Source organism: Sorex fumeus, unplaced genomic scaffold (assembly GCF_029834395.1).
Source record: "Sorex fumeus unplaced genomic scaffold, SorFum_2.1 ptg000006l, whole genome shotgun sequence".
Lineage (NCBI taxonomy): Eukaryota > Metazoa > Chordata > Mammalia > Eulipotyphla > Soricidae > Sorex > Sorex fumeus.
The window spans coordinates 22031224-22048613 of record NW_026606063.1 but is presented as its reverse complement, the minus strand read 5'-3'; the positions used below and the strand labels follow the sequence as shown (position 1 = coordinate 22048613).

Genomic DNA, 17390 nt, shown 5'->3' with positions numbered 1-17390 from the left:
TTTAAATATATTTCTCTTTACTCAACCTGAGATTAAAAAAGCAATTTCCATAGTTCCAAGATTCTCAAACTTTATACCTTATCTGAATCACTTGGAGAGCTATTAAAATTCCGAACATCTTTCTGATGTTCCTAATGACACAGGTAAGGGCCAGGCTACAGCATAGGATCACCCTGGCAATAATTGGAGGTCTCCAGTGTTACAGGTAGAGGCAATGTGGTGCTGGGGATTGAAGCAGATGTGGGAAAGGGGATATGCATTAACCCCTGTACTATCTCCCCAGCTCTAAGGTGGGTTTTCTTAAGGGAAGAAAAGACAGAAGAGAAGACCAGAGATTAGAATTTTTTACAATGTGGCTCTCTGGACACAAACTTGACAATTAGCAAGAGCAATCCTCAGGCAAAAAATCTGAGTACCTTCTGCTTCACCTGACAAAAAAGCTGATGCATTATAATTTATAATATGATGTATCTCTTGTATATCTCTTCCCAGCTATAACCTGGTCTTTCTCATTCTGTACCTGAAACCAAAAGGACCTACCAGAGCACATGGGGCTGACTGCAAGTAACACACATCTCATTCCAAGTCTCTATCACCAAGAACCCTTCTCACAGGTCTGAAGGAGGAAGTATTAATCAACAAAGATGACATCATGATTTCTGCCATCCTAGGAAAACCACCTGAACATTCAATCACCCTGATGACTACAAAACAGATGCTAGAGTGAACTGAAAGAGGTTGTGTGACCTTCTCCTGTTTAGTTCTTCTTTGCTCAGTGTGTTCAGTCACTTGTTTTTCTTTAACAAATACAATACTGCCAAGAATTTTCCTGCCTCAGAATCTGTTCCCTCTGCTTGCAATGTCTCTTCTTCAAAATCACTTTTAAAAAGAGTTATTTTCAAGTCCCAAAAGCGGTCTCCCCTATATCCTTCCTGTGTTTTTAACTTTAGGGTACTTCCTATAATTTTAGATATATGCTTTGTCTGGTTTTGGATATATGTGTTGTGAGCAGGGGAGAAAAGGAGTATTCCTAGAATATAAGTCTATATGAATAAGAATATAGTTTTATACATATAAATGCTTGTATTTCATATATATATAAACTTAGCACTTATAGAGCTTATATAAAGTTCTATCTAAGTTTATATAAACTCTGTAAGGACAAGGCTATAGTTTTCTTGCACAGCAAACTACTTGAAATTGAAAGACACTATAAAACTAATATGTAATGATATAACAGACATGGCATTATTCCATCAAGCTAAAAGTATTCTCTGGAACTTAAAAATGATCTTGTGTACAAAACTCAAAGATGCATCTGAATGAAGTCCCCAGAACTGACAAAAGAACTATGACAGGAATCAGTGCACTAAGACACAGTACCCATCAGGCTAATTACTTAACTTTATATGTTCTAAGGTGTTCTCTTTTATTGTTGTTGCTGTTTTGGCTTTTGTTTGTTTTTTGCTTTTGGGCCACACCCAGCACTGCTCATGTGCTACTCCTGTCTCTTAACTCAGGGATCACTTCTGGTAGGGCTAGTGATCCATATAGGATGCTGGGGATTGAACCTGGGTTGACTGCATGCAAGGCAACACCCTACCCACTCTACTATCTTTCAGGTCCCAAGACGTTCTCTAATCTTCAAAACCCTTCAAAGTAAGGTTAGTGGTCCCTTTTGCTGAGAAAATAGAAAACTGAAACTCAAGCAGTTTAAGAAACTTGCCTAAGGATATAAGTTGGTAGTTATACCCAAACACTTTCCACCAAGACTACTTGTACACACACTAGCATTGAATGTTGTCTGAGGTCTTCACTAAAGATTCACCAAACTGCCAATGGGAGAGGGTGGCTGTTAAGTTTTCAATGATTAATAAACTAGCCCTGAGGCTGGTTGGCTGAAAATGCCCCCAAAGAATTAACAGGTTAAGAAAGCCAGTGTCTGCAACTTGCTCCAGAAATACATGGCAAACCAAAGGCATCACTGCTATTCAGAACTTCTAGGAAAAAGGAAACCTGAGAAAGAGAAAGGGAGAATTGGGCTAAAGTACAGCTGCTTATGGGAATGATCTATTTCTTAAGGAGTGAAGTTTCAGAATTAACCATCATTAGATAAACACCAATCATGTGTCGAGTACTCAGGATCAATACTTTACTGTTAAATCATTTCATTTTTATCACACTTTAAAGTTAAGGAAAATGGATTCAGATCCATTGAGTTATGTTGCAAGAATTATGTTACAGCTGAAGCTGAAAAATGACAGGATTTGCTACAGCTATTTGAATGTTAAACTCCATCCTACTGCCTCACCTAAATTTGTGTTCATGCTTCTCTATGCATGTACAAAGGTAGGTAATCTCTCCAGAATCAACCAAGAGAAAGGAGAATGCGAAATTCTAGGGAAACCAACGTCAGAAACGCCTTTGTAAAGGAAAAGAAAAATCACACTGGCAAAGGACTGTCTTTTGCATGTAATGCTGACCTATTAACTTCCACTGGCTTTGTCTCAGAAAGTAAATGTCGGGCAACTTCTGTTGGATTAACAAGGCTGCTTTTTAATAAGCTGTGTAACCAAGTCTGATTGAGTAGAAAGGCAAACTACTGCTTTTGAAGTTAAGAAGAGGCAGCACCAAACACCACTTGGTAAATCAATATTAGGTGTTTTGTCACTCACAAGTAATGATGCCAAGAGGTAATGATTTCCTGCTTTTGTAATTGCTGTGAGGCTGCATAATCACACTGCTATCAGGTATAATGATATACCAGGAACAGTTCTGCACATTACAAGATTGCCTGATAATTTGTAATATATTCAGAAACCGAGGAAGCATCCTGTTTGCACAGATATGATACCCATTTATGGAACATTCAATGAAAGGACACTAAATAAAATGCCAATAAGCACAAAATATGAAAAATATATTTGAATATCTTACTGTCCCTGAAATATGGTGTAGCCGATGTAATATTTATCAAAGAGACCACTATCCTCCAGGTAGCAATTTCATAAATAGATTTTCTAAAATGTAGATGATAAATATTCAAAGTGATTAGGAAGAAGGAAAGATGCTAAATTATAGGCATTTTGCCCCATTCTGTTTTCCCCTTCTTTAAGTTCTCCTGCCCACCCCAGCTTCCCTTTGAGGAGTTAGGCATTTCTCCCACCTTTCCAAGTCCTCTCTTTTCACATTTGCTGAAAGCTCTTCCTCCATTAACAATGGGAAGTCCTCAAGGGCTGTGTCAAGTCCTTCTTCCTGCCTCCCTTCCATCCATGGAGAGTGTATTTCTCATCTCTGTATTTCCTGTCCTATCTTTCTCTTTTGAATCTCAGATCTATAGGATCTGCGGCCCACATGACCTCTTTCTTGGCATTTCTAACTCTATTAGTTTGCTGTTTCCCCTCAAAATCTCCGCCTTTGGCTAGCAGCCCCTGCCTGACTGAATGATGGAGTCCTCCAACTGGGAGAACAAGCACAAACCTGGGGAGGTTCTTGGCCCTTCCCCCTTCAATCCCTTCACATCTGGTTTACCTGTATCAATCAACTTGTTATATTTGGTGTGCTGTCAATTTCGGTCCTGGTTATTTCTAACCCCCATTCTCACCTCTACTTCCTGTACTTTTAAAACTCACCTCCCCCAATGTGGTGCCCAGTCACCCAGTCCACAACTATAATTCCCTCCCAATGTAAACTGGTTTCTATGTGTCGGTTTTGACCTTCCTAAAATCTTTTCTCATATGATTGTCAAAGTGAACATATTGAAATGGACCACTGATTGTATTTTTTTCTTTTTCCTTCACCAAAACCCTAAGACAGCTTTCCATTTCTCTTGGGGAAAAGAGCTTTGCACAGTCTTGGCACAGGGTCTGCCTTCTAGGCTTTTTCAGTCCCGTAACACACCCTGGTGCTCCTGATCCTCTAAGCCTCACCCCACTGTCCAGACACTAAGCCCTCACACTCACCATATTCCTTCCTTCAAAGGTTTTCTGTACCTAACTGTTCTGTCTTCTGGAAAGTGGTTCCTTTCCCATTCAGTGCAGTCATTCTAAGTCTCAGTCCCAGGGTTATTTCCTCAAGAGGACCTTCCCCTGTAGCACTTCTCACAATTTCAATTTCATATCTGCTTAGGTCATTCAATTATGATCTGTCTCCCACACCCCACAGCCACCGATAAGTTCCCAGACAGCCAGATGCATGCTTTGCGCCCTACAGTAACACTGGTGTCTATCCATGCCCCTAGCACAGAATGGTTCTCAATAAAAACCTCTCAAAGAATGACAAAATGAGCAATAAGAAATCTATTAGTGCCGAAAAACTAAAACACATCATCAGAATATTGGCATCTATTATAGGAGGAAAAAAAATCGTACACATATGTTGGCCTGTTACAGGAAAAGGAAAGAAAAACTGAAATAATCCTTGGCAACTCAAAACAGTCCCTGGAAAGAAAGACACTAATATTTGAACGGAATGCTTACCCACTGTCGGTGAACAGGAAGTCCAAATGGGTCATAAAAACTTCCCAGCGGGAGACACTATAACGCTGTGCCAGAGAAAGAGCAATGCTGAAGACATCTTCCTCAAGTGTTCTTCAGGACGTCGGTCAGCCACAGGGAAGAGAAGAGAAGAGAAACACATTACCTTAATCAGAAAAGAAAATGTACGCGAGGATTGCCCAACCGCTGAGAGGGGTACAGCCAATATAGCCAGCCCTCTCCTTAACAAGGCATTTCTCAGTAATTCCTGGAAAGTGCTTCCAAAGAATTTTAAGGATTCATTCTCTCTCTCTCTCTCTCTCTCTCTCTCTCTCTCTCTCTCTCTCTCACACACACACTCTCTCTCTCTCTCTCTCTCTCTCTCTCTCTCTCTCTCTCTCTCTTTCTCATATTAAAATCTACCAATAATTGTCTAGGCCAGTAGTTCTCAAATGAGGTCAATTTTATCCCCCAAGGGTGCTTTCAAACGGTCTGGAGACAATTTTGATTGTTGCAGTAGGGGAGGAGATGGTGGCAGGCTGGTGCTACTCATGGGAAGAAGTCAGGCATGATGCTGAGCATCCTACACTGCACAGAGCAATCTCTCACAACAATGGATTCTCTATTCCAAAAATTGCTGAGCAAAAGAGGAAAAAAAAAAAACCTGCTCTGGGACACTAGAACCTACAAAACAAACAAATACAATGCAAAGGCTATGTATCCTAGTCCTACAGGAAAACATCTGAGACAGAAGAGTGGAACAACTCAACAGATTTTTTTTTCCCCTTTATTTTATTTTATTTTATTTTTCAGTTGTAGATTTAGAATTTTTTGTGCTTTGGTTTCAATTATACAATGATCAGATACCCATCCATCCACCAGTGCCCATTTTCCACCACCATGGATAATATCCCCCCACCCCATCCCCCCATCCCCCCCGCCTCTGTGGCAGGGCAATCCCCTGTGTTCTCTCTCTCCTTTTGGGTGTTGTGGTCTGCAAAAGAGGAATTGAGTGGCAAACATGTTCAGTCCATAGTCTACATTCGACATGCATCTCCCCTCCTGGGAGGGTCCTCCTAACATCCTTTATTTGGTGCTCCCTTCTCTATCTGAACTGCCCTTTCCTCTAGGATACCCGGCTGGCCTCTAAGTTATGGAGTAATCCTCCTGGTGCTGATCTCAGCTATTCTTGGGTATAACTCAACAGATTTTTAAGCCTTCAATACCATGGTAGCTATTATGCTAGCTGCTTAGTATATATTAAAAAATATTCCTTAAGTGATTAAGTGATTCCTTGAGAAACTCAGTCTAGTGAAGATGAACAGTGTGAAGCCAACTATTACGTGTGACAGAGGGAATACCAACAGAGAAGATAACAAGATACGAAAAACAAAGCGAACAACTTGAGCTGAAGGTTAAAAGATTTAAAAAGAAAAAAAGCATAAACCTCTTGGCATCGAAGAGTCCGAAGGCAGCATTTCAAAAAGGTTTCTATAATCCTATGTTCATCATTTTGGCACTATTCATAATAGCTGTGAGCTGGAAACAACCCAAGTGGCCGAGATAGAGGCGTGGATAAAGAAACTGTGGTGAGTATATCCACAAATGAATACCCCTGGACTACAAGGAAAAAATGAGATCATGCAATTCACTGCTACATGATGAGAACTGAAGGGATCAGACTGAGTGAAGTCAGGAAGAGAGGGTGAGATCCAGAATGACAGCTCTCATATGTGGACTATGAAGAAACATCATACGAGACTAACAAATGATCAATGGTAACAAAGCCCAAGAGCAGACTGAGAGAAGAGACTTTGTCAAGAGGGTAGGGCAGGGGGGCCAGAGGGGACCCAGACGTTGTTGGGGGGATGCTGGCACTCTGGCAGTAGGGGTGAGGACAGAATATTGTCTGAAACTTCATTGGTATGATACATCACAGTGCCTAAGTGAACATTCAAAGAACAAAACAAAGCACCAGCTAAGCAGCAGAGGTGTCAGATAGAGGATAGAGAAAGATGGCTTTCAGATGAGGAGACCAAAAGGGCCTGTCCAGGAATGGGCAGCCTCCTCTGAGCTGCTAACGGGCTGGATCTCACAATGGCAGTAGACGGCCAGAGAGTGGTTCAGCCTGGGAATTGAGACACGAGATTTGAAAACCTCCTGGTACATAAGGCATTCTGATCCAGAGTACCCACATTAAAGATACTTCCAAAAATTATTGCAGGACTTTTTCTCAGAAGCAGATATAAAAACACTTCTTATTAACAAAAGCAACTGGTGTTGGCGCAGATGTGGCACGAACGAGACCCTCCTTCACTGCTGGTGTGATTGCTGACTGGTTCCGCCCTTTTGGAAAACAGTATGGATGATTCTCAAAAAATTAGAAATTGAGCTCTCATTTGACTTAGCAATACCACTCCTGGGAATATATCCCAGAGAGGCAAAAAAGTACAGTTAAAATGACACCTGCACTTCTATGTTCATTGCTGCAGTGTTCACAATAGCCAATATTTGGAAAAAATCCGAGTGCCCGAGAACAGATGACTGATTAAAGAAACTTTGGTACATCTATACAATGGAATACTATGCAACTGTTAGAAAAGATGAAGACATGAAATTTACATACAAGTGGTTCTACATGGAAAGTATCATGCTAAGTGAAATGAGCCAGAAAGAGAGGGACAGACATTAAAAAGACTGCACTCATCTGGGGAATATAAAGGAACAGAATGGCAGTCAAACACCCACACCAGAGAACAGTTGAGGTAAGTACCAGATAAGCCCTGATAAGGGCTTGGAAGCTGGGAGCACATGCTGGGGGAAAAGGTAGCTCAGATAGAGAAGGGAACACCAAGTAAAGGATGTTTGGAGGACTCGCTCGGGATGTGAGATAGGTGCTGAAAATAGACTAGAGACCAAACACAATGGCCACTCAATACCTCTATAGCAAACTACAAGATCCTGAAGGAAAGAGTGAGCAAAAGGGAATGCCCTGCCACAGAGGTGGGGTGGGTGGGGGGATAGGGTGTGGGGGTGGGAGGGCTACTAGGATCATTGGTGGTGGAGAATGGGCACTGGTGGAGGGATGGGTACCCAATCATTGTATAACTGAAACCCAAGCAAGTCTACAACTGTACCTCATGGTGTTTCCCTAATATAACAACAACAACAATAATAATAGCAGCACTGTAGCACTGTCCTCCTGTTGTTCATCGATTTGCTCAAGAAAGCCCAGTAACATTCCCATTGTGAGATTTGTTTTTACTGTGTTTGACATATCAAATATGTCATGGGTAGCTTGCCAGGCTTTGCCATGCGGGCGAGATATTCTCGATATAGCAAAAATTAAAAAAAAAACACTTCTTATTAATAATACTAAAACTCTCCTAACCACAGCTAAGGAAATCAGAATAGTTACCTGATTTGTGAGCTGAGTTTGGCAAACATCTTTTGTACATACAATTGGATATACATCCTTGAGACCCTGTCTCTAGCATAAGACTCTTTATTTTTTTAATTTTTATTAGTGAAACACCATGAGGTACAGTTGTCGATTTACAATTTTTTGTGCTTGGGTTTCGATTATACAATGATCAAATACCCATCTCTCCACCAGTGGCCATTTCCCACCACCACGGATCCCAGTATCCCTCCCACCCCCATCCCCCTATCCCACCCTGCCTCTGTGGCAGGGCATTCCCCTCTGTTCTCTCTCTCCTTTTGGGTGTTGTGGTCTGCAAAAGAGGCATTGAGGGGCAAACACGTTCAGTCCATAGTCTACTTTCAACATAGCATAAGACTCTTTAGCATATTCTTCCTTATGTGTATGTGGCCATATGCATAATAGAGTAAACAAATGAAACATGTACATTAGAAGTGCCCATATGACCCCATATGTTTCAGTGATACTAGGTCTAACAGTATAGGACACACTGTTCTGGGCTCAGAACTGTTCCCAGGGCTGTGTGGGCCCAGCATTGCTGGGGTACCAGGCCACACTCAGAGGTACTGGGGAAGGGGGCTCTAGCATGTTCCTTTATTGGATTTCTCAAAAAAAAAAAAGTCAAATTTTCTCTTTGCTTTCTGGACCTCAATAAAGTGTCCAGTCTACCACAAAGTGACAGAATAAGAATTCCTTAAGAAACAGGGACTGAGGCCAGGCAGCTGTTAGAATGGTTAGGGTGCAGTGCATTTCTGGCATTGCACGGTCCCCCTGAGTACCACGGGAGCAGCCCTGGAGGCCCTCACTCTGCACCAGGTTCGGATATTTCCAGAACTGCATGTCTTTAACTAAGTCCTACTGCAGGTCCCCACAAGCTTTCTTTGATTTCTCTATTCTTTAAAGAGAATTTGGAGGGGGGGAGGTGGAAATAGCTTAATGGGTTCGATCCTGGGCACCACATGGTCCCCCAAGCACTGCCAGGAGAAACCCTTAAGAGCACGGTAGCCTCCCAGCATCACGAGGTATGCACGCCCCCCCAAAATAAATAAAATAAAAATTAAAAACATGAAAATAAAGATAATCTGATATATTTCTAATAGGATAGAAGCCCAATAACATAAAATAATTACAAGGTACCAAGGTTACTTTTTCAAATAATGAAACAGTATTGATGAATGATAACACAAATTTTATGCCATACCCAGGATGATTTTTGTTATTTTATGTAACATCTAAGGAGATAGGAATGGCAATTAAACACTGGCACCATTTAGCCTTAGTTTCAAAGACAGAAGCCCTGACCAAATGCATGCTAGTGTTTCCTTGCGCATATAGTCAAGCAGTGTGAGCAAGCACACTGGTCTGTAGTTGGGACCATGCAATGGCTAGGTGACAAATCAATACTGGAAAACACAGTGGTGATCCTGATCAGCTATAGAAATACATCATTTACTTAATGTCCATAAGCCTGCTTCTCCTCAACTCTAAAAATAGGGATAGTTATCAGGTGATAAAGAGGATTAAAAATATATATTTACAGGGGGCAAGAGCGATAGCACAGCAGGGAGGGCGTTTGCCTTGCACGGGGCCGACCCGGGTTCAATTCCCAGCATCCCATATAGTCCCCCAAGCACAGCCAGGAGTAATTCCTGAGTGGAGAGCCAGGAATAACCCCTGAGCATTGCTGGCTGTGACCCAAAAAGCAAAATACATATATATATATACACAAAATTTAGATAGCCATTACAGAGTACCTGCTATCTAAAAAATAACGATGTTACGTGCTCAGGTAACTATGCTATTAAAAGCCAAATCTCTCTACCCGATAACTGTTATAAGTTGTCCCCCTTCTACTGTGTAATTCTCATTTAATCTTGGCAAATAATGGAGACTAGTAGAAAAATCCAAAAGCAGGTCCTCCGAGTTTAGAAAGGAACTCCAAGGAACCCACCCTACTGGGCCAGGTGCTGCCACTTCCCTGGGGCTCGCTCCTCTCCTCAAAGGGAGGAAGGACCCGGGCAAACAGTACATCTGCGTCCAGTTCCTGATGGGGGAGATGGCAGGACTGGTGAGCTCAGCCCAGGCCAGCGCACTCTTAAACCCAAACTTGGGTTCTTCCTTTGGCATGGAGGCAACTGTGTTCAGTTTTTAAAAATAAGAAATACATTGATTTTCTATGGGATTTTAAAGTTGAGATTTCCGGTCAGGAATAAAAGCAAACGGCTATCTTTTTTGCTTTGGATTTCTCTAATATGCTTCCTACTTTACCTCTGTTTACATTTACTCTACTCTTAACATAGTAATGGATTGGGTCTTAGGTATCGAATCAAAACAGGATTAACAGGATAATATTAAAAATATTAATTTTAATATTAATTTCTCCTGGAGAGAAAGGTGGGTACACTGGTGGGAGCTGTGGAAATACACGCACAGAGAGCTATCATTAACAGACTAACAGATATGTAAATTATAGAACCTCAATTAAAAAAAGGTTAATAAAAAAGGGAAAGGAGCGATAGTACAGGTAGGGCATGTGCCTTATATGTGGCCGACTCCGTTTGATCCCTGGGACCCCCGATGGCCCCCTGAGTCCCACCAGGAATGATCCCTGAGCACAGAGGCAGGAATAAGTAATGAGCACTGTTGGGTGCTACACCAACCCCTCCCACCAAAATTTTTTATAAATTTAAATTTAAAATAGCAATAATACTTCCTGTCCTTACTATTTAAATCTGTAAGTTCAAAATATCATCTGCCTCTACTAACCCATTTGGAAAACCACACACACCACTCATATAACAGGAGAAGTAGGGAAAAGTCTGGTCTACGAAAACCACAAACATGAATTTTCAAAGCTGATTACAGTTCTGGTCATTCAATTTTGTGAGACAAAGGTTATCCCTTACTCTGCCAGCCCGAGGATGGTTTCCCTTTTGTACTGGTTGTCTGCGGTGAAACGCTGCACGTCCACACCCTTCCGGAGGCCCTGAAGGATCTGGGCCTGAGTGAAATCCAGAAGCCGTTCGTTGTAGTAATGCAGCTGCTTGGTCAATGAAAGGACATCCTCAGGCCAGGCTTCGTGGCCGTATCGAGTCACATGCCGGGTAACTGTCTTTATTAGCTCTTTAGGATCAGCCTGTTAGTAACAATAATGACAAGAGAACGACAGGATGAGGTTCGCATTCAGTGACTAGGTCCTTTACATCACTGCCATTTAATCAAGGCTGACAATCCCCCTGAGAAGTGAGTACCAGATACCGGAGCTGGTACACAGTGGAGGCCGTAACAGTAAGACACGAACTACATCTACAAGGAGGCTTCTCCTGCTACTCCTCTTCTACCTTAAAATGTCCACACACTTAAATAATATGATTCTGGCCATTCAACTACCACCTACCTTCATCAGAGCTGCTCCACAATTCCATGATCATTTATAATAATTCACCTTGTAAATAATTTTCATTTTCATCATTTTCCTGGACAAATTTTTTGGACTCTCTAAATATCCACAGCATCAAAGCTGCAGTTCAATAATCCCACTATAAATGTCTAGACAGCTGAGAAGTATGTTTTCTCCAGAGGTCAGTTAGGGATAAATCCCATCCCTGTTCTTCAAATCACAAACATTTCCAACTGCATAGAGAAAGCATTCAACCAATTTTCACTCTGCTCAACACTGGGGTTCAATGAGATACTTTTCTATAATTCTAAGTAAGTTCACTAAAAATAATAAAATTATTCAAATAGAACAAAATAAAGATTCCAACAGCTGGCAGGAGAGGAAAATAAATGATTTATTGCCCATATTTATTTATATTAATATTGGTCTGCATGTCACTGAAGGAGTAATAGCCTTGGTCACGATTTGGAATTCGTTAACAGGGAGGCTAATACTCGAACAACAGTAACTCAATCACTCCCAATTTCCAGGAAAATATGGTACATATTCTGGTAAAAGCAAATTAGGAAAAAATTCCAAACTCTACCTTCGATTCTCAGAAACATATCTAATTAGAGTAAGCTGTCAGCGTTGGTGATGTGTGAGCCATTATTCTGAGCCACACAGGAGATTTGTCAATGTCGAGTCTATATTACCAAACCGAGCCTGACATTCTCTCTCTTGATCCTATTAAGGAACAATCTGGAAGTACTGATAAAAACCAATTACTGAAATCTTGGATTCTAGCAGGGGAATCTGAAAAAAAAAAAAAGTTAACGCTACAATACTTAATGACTTTCCCTGCCTCTATGCATATGCCCTTCTCTCAGAAACCACAGATATATGTCTCAGGTCAAAATAACCTGGGTTTGAAAACTGACTCTCCAATGAAACCTGTAAGAATATCTTTTACTCATTCAACAAGTTCCTTTTTCTTTTCTTTTCTTTTTTTTTTGCGTGAGCACCAATTATGTACTAGAGAATTTACTTACAATGTTTTAAAACCCAGCTCAGATAGAGAAGGGAGCACCAAATAAAGGGTGTTGGGAGGATCCTCCCAGGATGGGAGATGCATGCTGAAAGTAGACTATAGACCGAACATGATTGCCACTCAATGCCTCTTTTGCAAACCACAGCACCCAAAAGGAGAGAGAGAGCAAAAGGGAATGCCCTGCCACAGAGGAGGGGTGGGATGGGGGAGATGGGGGGATGGGAGGGATAATGGGATCATTGGTGGTGGAAAATGGGCACTGGCGGAGGGATGGGTGCTCGATCATTGTATAACTGAAACCCAAGCACAAAAATTTGTAAGTCTACAATTGTACCTCATGGTGTTTCACTAATAAAAATTTAAAAAAAAAATACTTTTTCAGAGTAAGAAAAAGGCCAGGGAAAAACAGGGAGGCACTTTCCACCACAGGATACAGAGCATGTTCCAGCTCAGGCACAGAAGAAGTGAATGAAGCAAACCTAACCGTCCTGAGAAAGTGAGCTGGGAGCCAGCTGCATCTGGTGGCATTTCTGGACAGACACAAGCAAGGAGGATCCCATGTCTCCAGTCTTTGTGCTGCTACTGCTAACCTTTTTTGATTGTTTCTGAAAACAACTTTTATTTAAGGATTTAAATACATTACATAACTTTAAAACTGACAGGGGGAGATCAAAAACTAGTCAGTCACTTCCCATGGCATTGGGCAGCTACCACTAGGGACGTGCAAGCGCTACAGCTGGTCATGTGACACATCAGTCAGAAATGTGTTCCCTTGTCAAAAGTTTCCCTCCTGATAGAAGGCTGGCGCCAGATTCTGTCATCTGGGCATCAATTAAGTAGGATGCATGGCGGCAAGCCAGATGTGCCATCACCTCACTAGAGGGCCAGTGACGACCTGGCAGGGCTGGAGACAGTGGGGCAGCTTCCTTCCGCCACCCAAGGCGCCCTCTAGTGGTCCCGCAGCCATGCTGCCTTCCCCTATCCTCAGCATCACTGGACACTCTCTCCAGACTGAGGGAGAGCACAGGAGTTTTTATCCAGATGTGGCTGACAGTGATCTTGGGTTTCTGGGCCTGTCTGAAACATCAGTGCTTTGTTTTAGGCTAAACTACTACTGCCAGGCATCCACGTTTGGTCTTTGATCAAAATGAAGGAATTCTGGATCAGACCACATGAGTTAAACTAGTCCGTATTAAAAGCAGATTCTGATTGGTTACATTATGCAAGCTGTGAGGTTTTAAAGGGACGAAGGGAAATTCTATTCAAAGTGCAAGGAAATCCTCACTTTAGCTTCAGAGACCCCAAAGCACTTAACCCAAGACCTTTCAGTGGATCATCTTTAGTCCAATTTCCAGGAGGAACTGGCATACGGTTTGGTTTTTGGTTTGGGGCCACGCCTGATGATGCTCAGAGACTACTCCTGGCTCTGTACTCAGCAATGACTCCTAAGGGCTTTCAGGGGACCACAGGGGATGCTGGGGATTGAATCCGGGTCAGCTGTGTGCAAGGCAAATGCCCTACCATACTACTGGTATGTAGTTCTAGACCCAAGAACTGGAATATGTGCTAATCGCCCTGTAGCTGCATTACTTATCCATATTCTGGAAGCTCAATAACAGGCAAAATTCTTCTTAAACCCTTTCACTTTTTTTTTAAAATCATAATTATCAGTGATGATTCCTTAGACTGCGGTAAAGGTCTTGCTACTGTTTTTCTGTTGAATTCTTATACGGATAAAATCCTCAGTACTAGCAGGAAGCAAACCGTCACCACTTACTTGCATCAGGGGTTCAGAGCATGGGGGCTCTGGAGAGCGCACTTAAGATGTGAAGTCAAGGGACATGAGGGAAGACTGCTGTGTCTGCGATTCAATGACAAGGGTCCTTACTGCTGACAGTTAATCCAACTTCCTTTCTACCTGACTTGGTGACCACCATGAAACTCATTTGTGCAGGGGCGCTGCTCACAGACAGCCAGGGATGTGCTCTCTTACTGAGTGCCTCTGCCTTTGTCCTTTCCCGGAGCTGCTCTGCCCCAGTGTGGGAATCTACACGCAAGTCCACTTCCACCAAAGCAAAGAAAGGCTTTCTTCCTGCGCATCACTTAGCAGAGTTGGAATTTGGGGCAAGTTATTTCACATCTCAGTTTCTTCACTTGCAAAAGAGTATAGAAGCAAACCCTCCCCACAGTTTGTTGGGAAGCCCAGGTAAAATTTTGAAGCGCTCCTTTCTCTTACTATGGGAAAGTAAAAAGAGCTCAGAGCATGTTCCCAAGGATTAAAAACCAGTGACTGTCAGAGCTGTAAAAACAACTCACCCAGGACATCGGCATATAAACACTGTTCATATTCACAAACCACAAATGCCGGAACCAGATGATCACCTTCCTAAGACTAAAATCCAGGGAATACATAAGAATTTAATCATGAAAATAGAATAAACCCTTGTAAGTCCCTTCAGGTATGGAACTGAGGAAATTCTACTTCTCATCTCATGTCTCCACTGAAGATCCAGAACGGATCATTTCAACTGAAAATAAAATTTGGACCAATAAATTATTGAGAGTAGATTCCTATAAAGTTTAGAACTTTAACATCTTCTTAACTAAACAAAAATTGCCTAGACCCAGTGTGAATAATTTTCATCTCATATTCTTTTAAAGCAAATGTTCACTTTTCTAAGAAATATTTAACTCAAAATACTTAGTATTATTGCCTTCAGTGTGAAAAAATACAATGCCACCATGTGTGAACTAAATCTTGGGGGACAAGTGTCTACCAGTACCATCTGTTTTACAGACACGGGGGGAAATGAGTAACCTGACTCAGCTCATTGTGGGAGAGTGTGGAGTAGACTATTCCTCCCAAGTTAATGTCGTCTAAGAAACATCCGTTTATAGTTGGTATGCAGGAAAGGAAATTTCTTAAAACTATTAAGATTTAATATTATAAGGACCTTGATGAGACCAGCTTATATAATGTGCATACAGAGCACTATATATGTAAATAAGGTTTGGCATTAGAGACTTTTTAGAAAAAAAAAACTTTACAGATCCAATCTATCATTATATAAATGCTTCAGGACTGACCTCTTTTTTTTTATATTATTTTTGGGTCACACCCAGCATTGCACAGGGGTTAATTCTGGTTTATGCAGTCAGGAATTACTCCTGGCGGTGCTCGTGGTACCATATGGGATGCTGGGAATCGAACCTGGGTCGGCGGCATGCAAGGCAAACGCCCTACCCACTATGCTATTGCTCCAGCCCCCAGGAATGACCTCTTAAACATACATTCTTACCCCCATCCTATCCCTATCCCTTTTATACATATACATATAAGTGTTTAAGTACAAATGACTAAAGAAGATACAAAGGTAAGTGTTCAAGAGGACATATGATTTGAGCTATAGCTGAGTCTTAGTCTTGTTTAATTTTTATTTAAAAAATTATTTTTTCTTGGCTTCTGGGCCACATCTGGCAGTGCTCAGGGTTTACTCCTGGCTCAGCACTCAGGGATGGCTCCTAATGGGGTTGGGGGACCATCTGAGATGCCAGGGATGGAACCTGAGTCGCACGTGAAGGGCATGCACCCCAACTGCTGTACCAGCTCTCTGCCCCAAGTCTTCTGTTTTGGCTTTGATTTTTCCTCTAACCATAACAGAGTTTTACAACAGAGTTAAAACAAGCATTTTTCAGGCAGAGGCCAAATGACCGTTTTGGGGATTCAGGATAAACCACAGGGGCCTCAGATGAAGTGACAGGAAGAAACCGAGATGGGAGTGGGGTTATCATTAGAAAAAGGTTGAGAGACAGTGGTTCAGAATACTACTTTTTTCATTTTCTTGATTAAAATACCTCTGGCATTCTATTAATTCCTTGATGACAGGCTTCTAAAGTCTTCACATTTATAAATTATCAAATATTTGTTAAGCATGTAAGAAGATTTTTTAGCATTTTATTGTATAAAACTTAATACCACTGAAAGAGACAAGTATCAAAGGAATTCAAGAAAAAGGAAATTTAATTATAGAGGAAAAACAGGAATTGACATCAAAGAATATGGTTTATCAGTTCTTTCCAACTAAGCGTCAATTTTTTTCACTGTCAAAATTAAAACACAGAATTCTCAGATACTAAATGACATTAGATAGACAAACATTAAGTTCCAGCTTCGTGAAAATTATTTCCTTATTGTTATTATTACTTTCTATTTCTTCCTCAAGAAATGTCACTGCTCACTGATAACTTCCAATATTCCATTCAAATTTTAATAATTTTCCCCCTAAGCTTATCACTACTTCTCTCAAAATACCCCCCTACTCGTTTCCATTCATAGCCATTCATTCACCCCTGAAGGAATAACAAGTTCAAGGCTTGTAAGGCACTTGCACAGTATCGCACTGCTCTCTCATCACCACTCAGGGATATGCACAGGAAAATGCTCTTCCTGTTTGAGACATGTCAATAAGCGCCTGGAAATCCTGAACCACAGCCCCAGGAGGAAGAAGTGGGGGTGGGGGACTCTCTCCACTATACCTGACCCTTCGGCTACTAACTAAACTACAAAAGCTCTACACCAAACTTCACAGTGAAAATCACTCATTTACACAGCACATTCAAACCTCTTTCCCTCTTCCCCACCTAAGTTCAATGACATGATCCATGGATATGAAAGCATTTAGCCTTTAAGAAGCTTTCGAAATACTTCGCAGATAACTTCAAAATCTCTCATATTCAGTATTCAAAGTGATACTGCAAAACATCACAGGCTTCAAAAACTATGAACATGAAAAGGATCAAGGGCCAGGGATGTGACTCTGTGGTGGAGCTCCTGCCTTGTGTTCATGAGGTCCGGGGCTCAATCTCCAGTGGAAGTCTCTCTCTCTCACTCTCTCTCACTCTCCAAAATTCCAAAAAGGAAATGTTAAGACTCTGCTTTTCCTTCAAACTTAACAATGCAGTCCTTGGGGGAAGGCAGGGGGAGAAAATATGACTTCTTTGAAAAATAGAGTCAATGCCCTGAAAACTAGGCATAAATATTCC

At 41.5% G+C, this 17390-nt stretch overlaps 1 protein-coding gene across 1 annotated transcript in view; it reads right to left on the bottom strand.

The window, feature by feature from the left end:
* NBAS (NBAS subunit of NRZ tethering complex) overlaps positions 1-17390 on the bottom strand; it is a 389024-nt gene that overhangs the window by 108145 nt on the left and 263489 nt on the right. The window contains exons 41-42 of the mRNA XM_056124489.1: positions 10824-11053; positions 4479-4589 (exon numbers count right to left, since the gene is read on the bottom strand). Coding sequence (XP_055980464.1) covers positions 4479-4589; positions 10824-11053 — 341 coding nt within the window. The remainder of the gene's footprint in view (positions 1-4478; positions 4590-10823; positions 11054-17390) is intronic.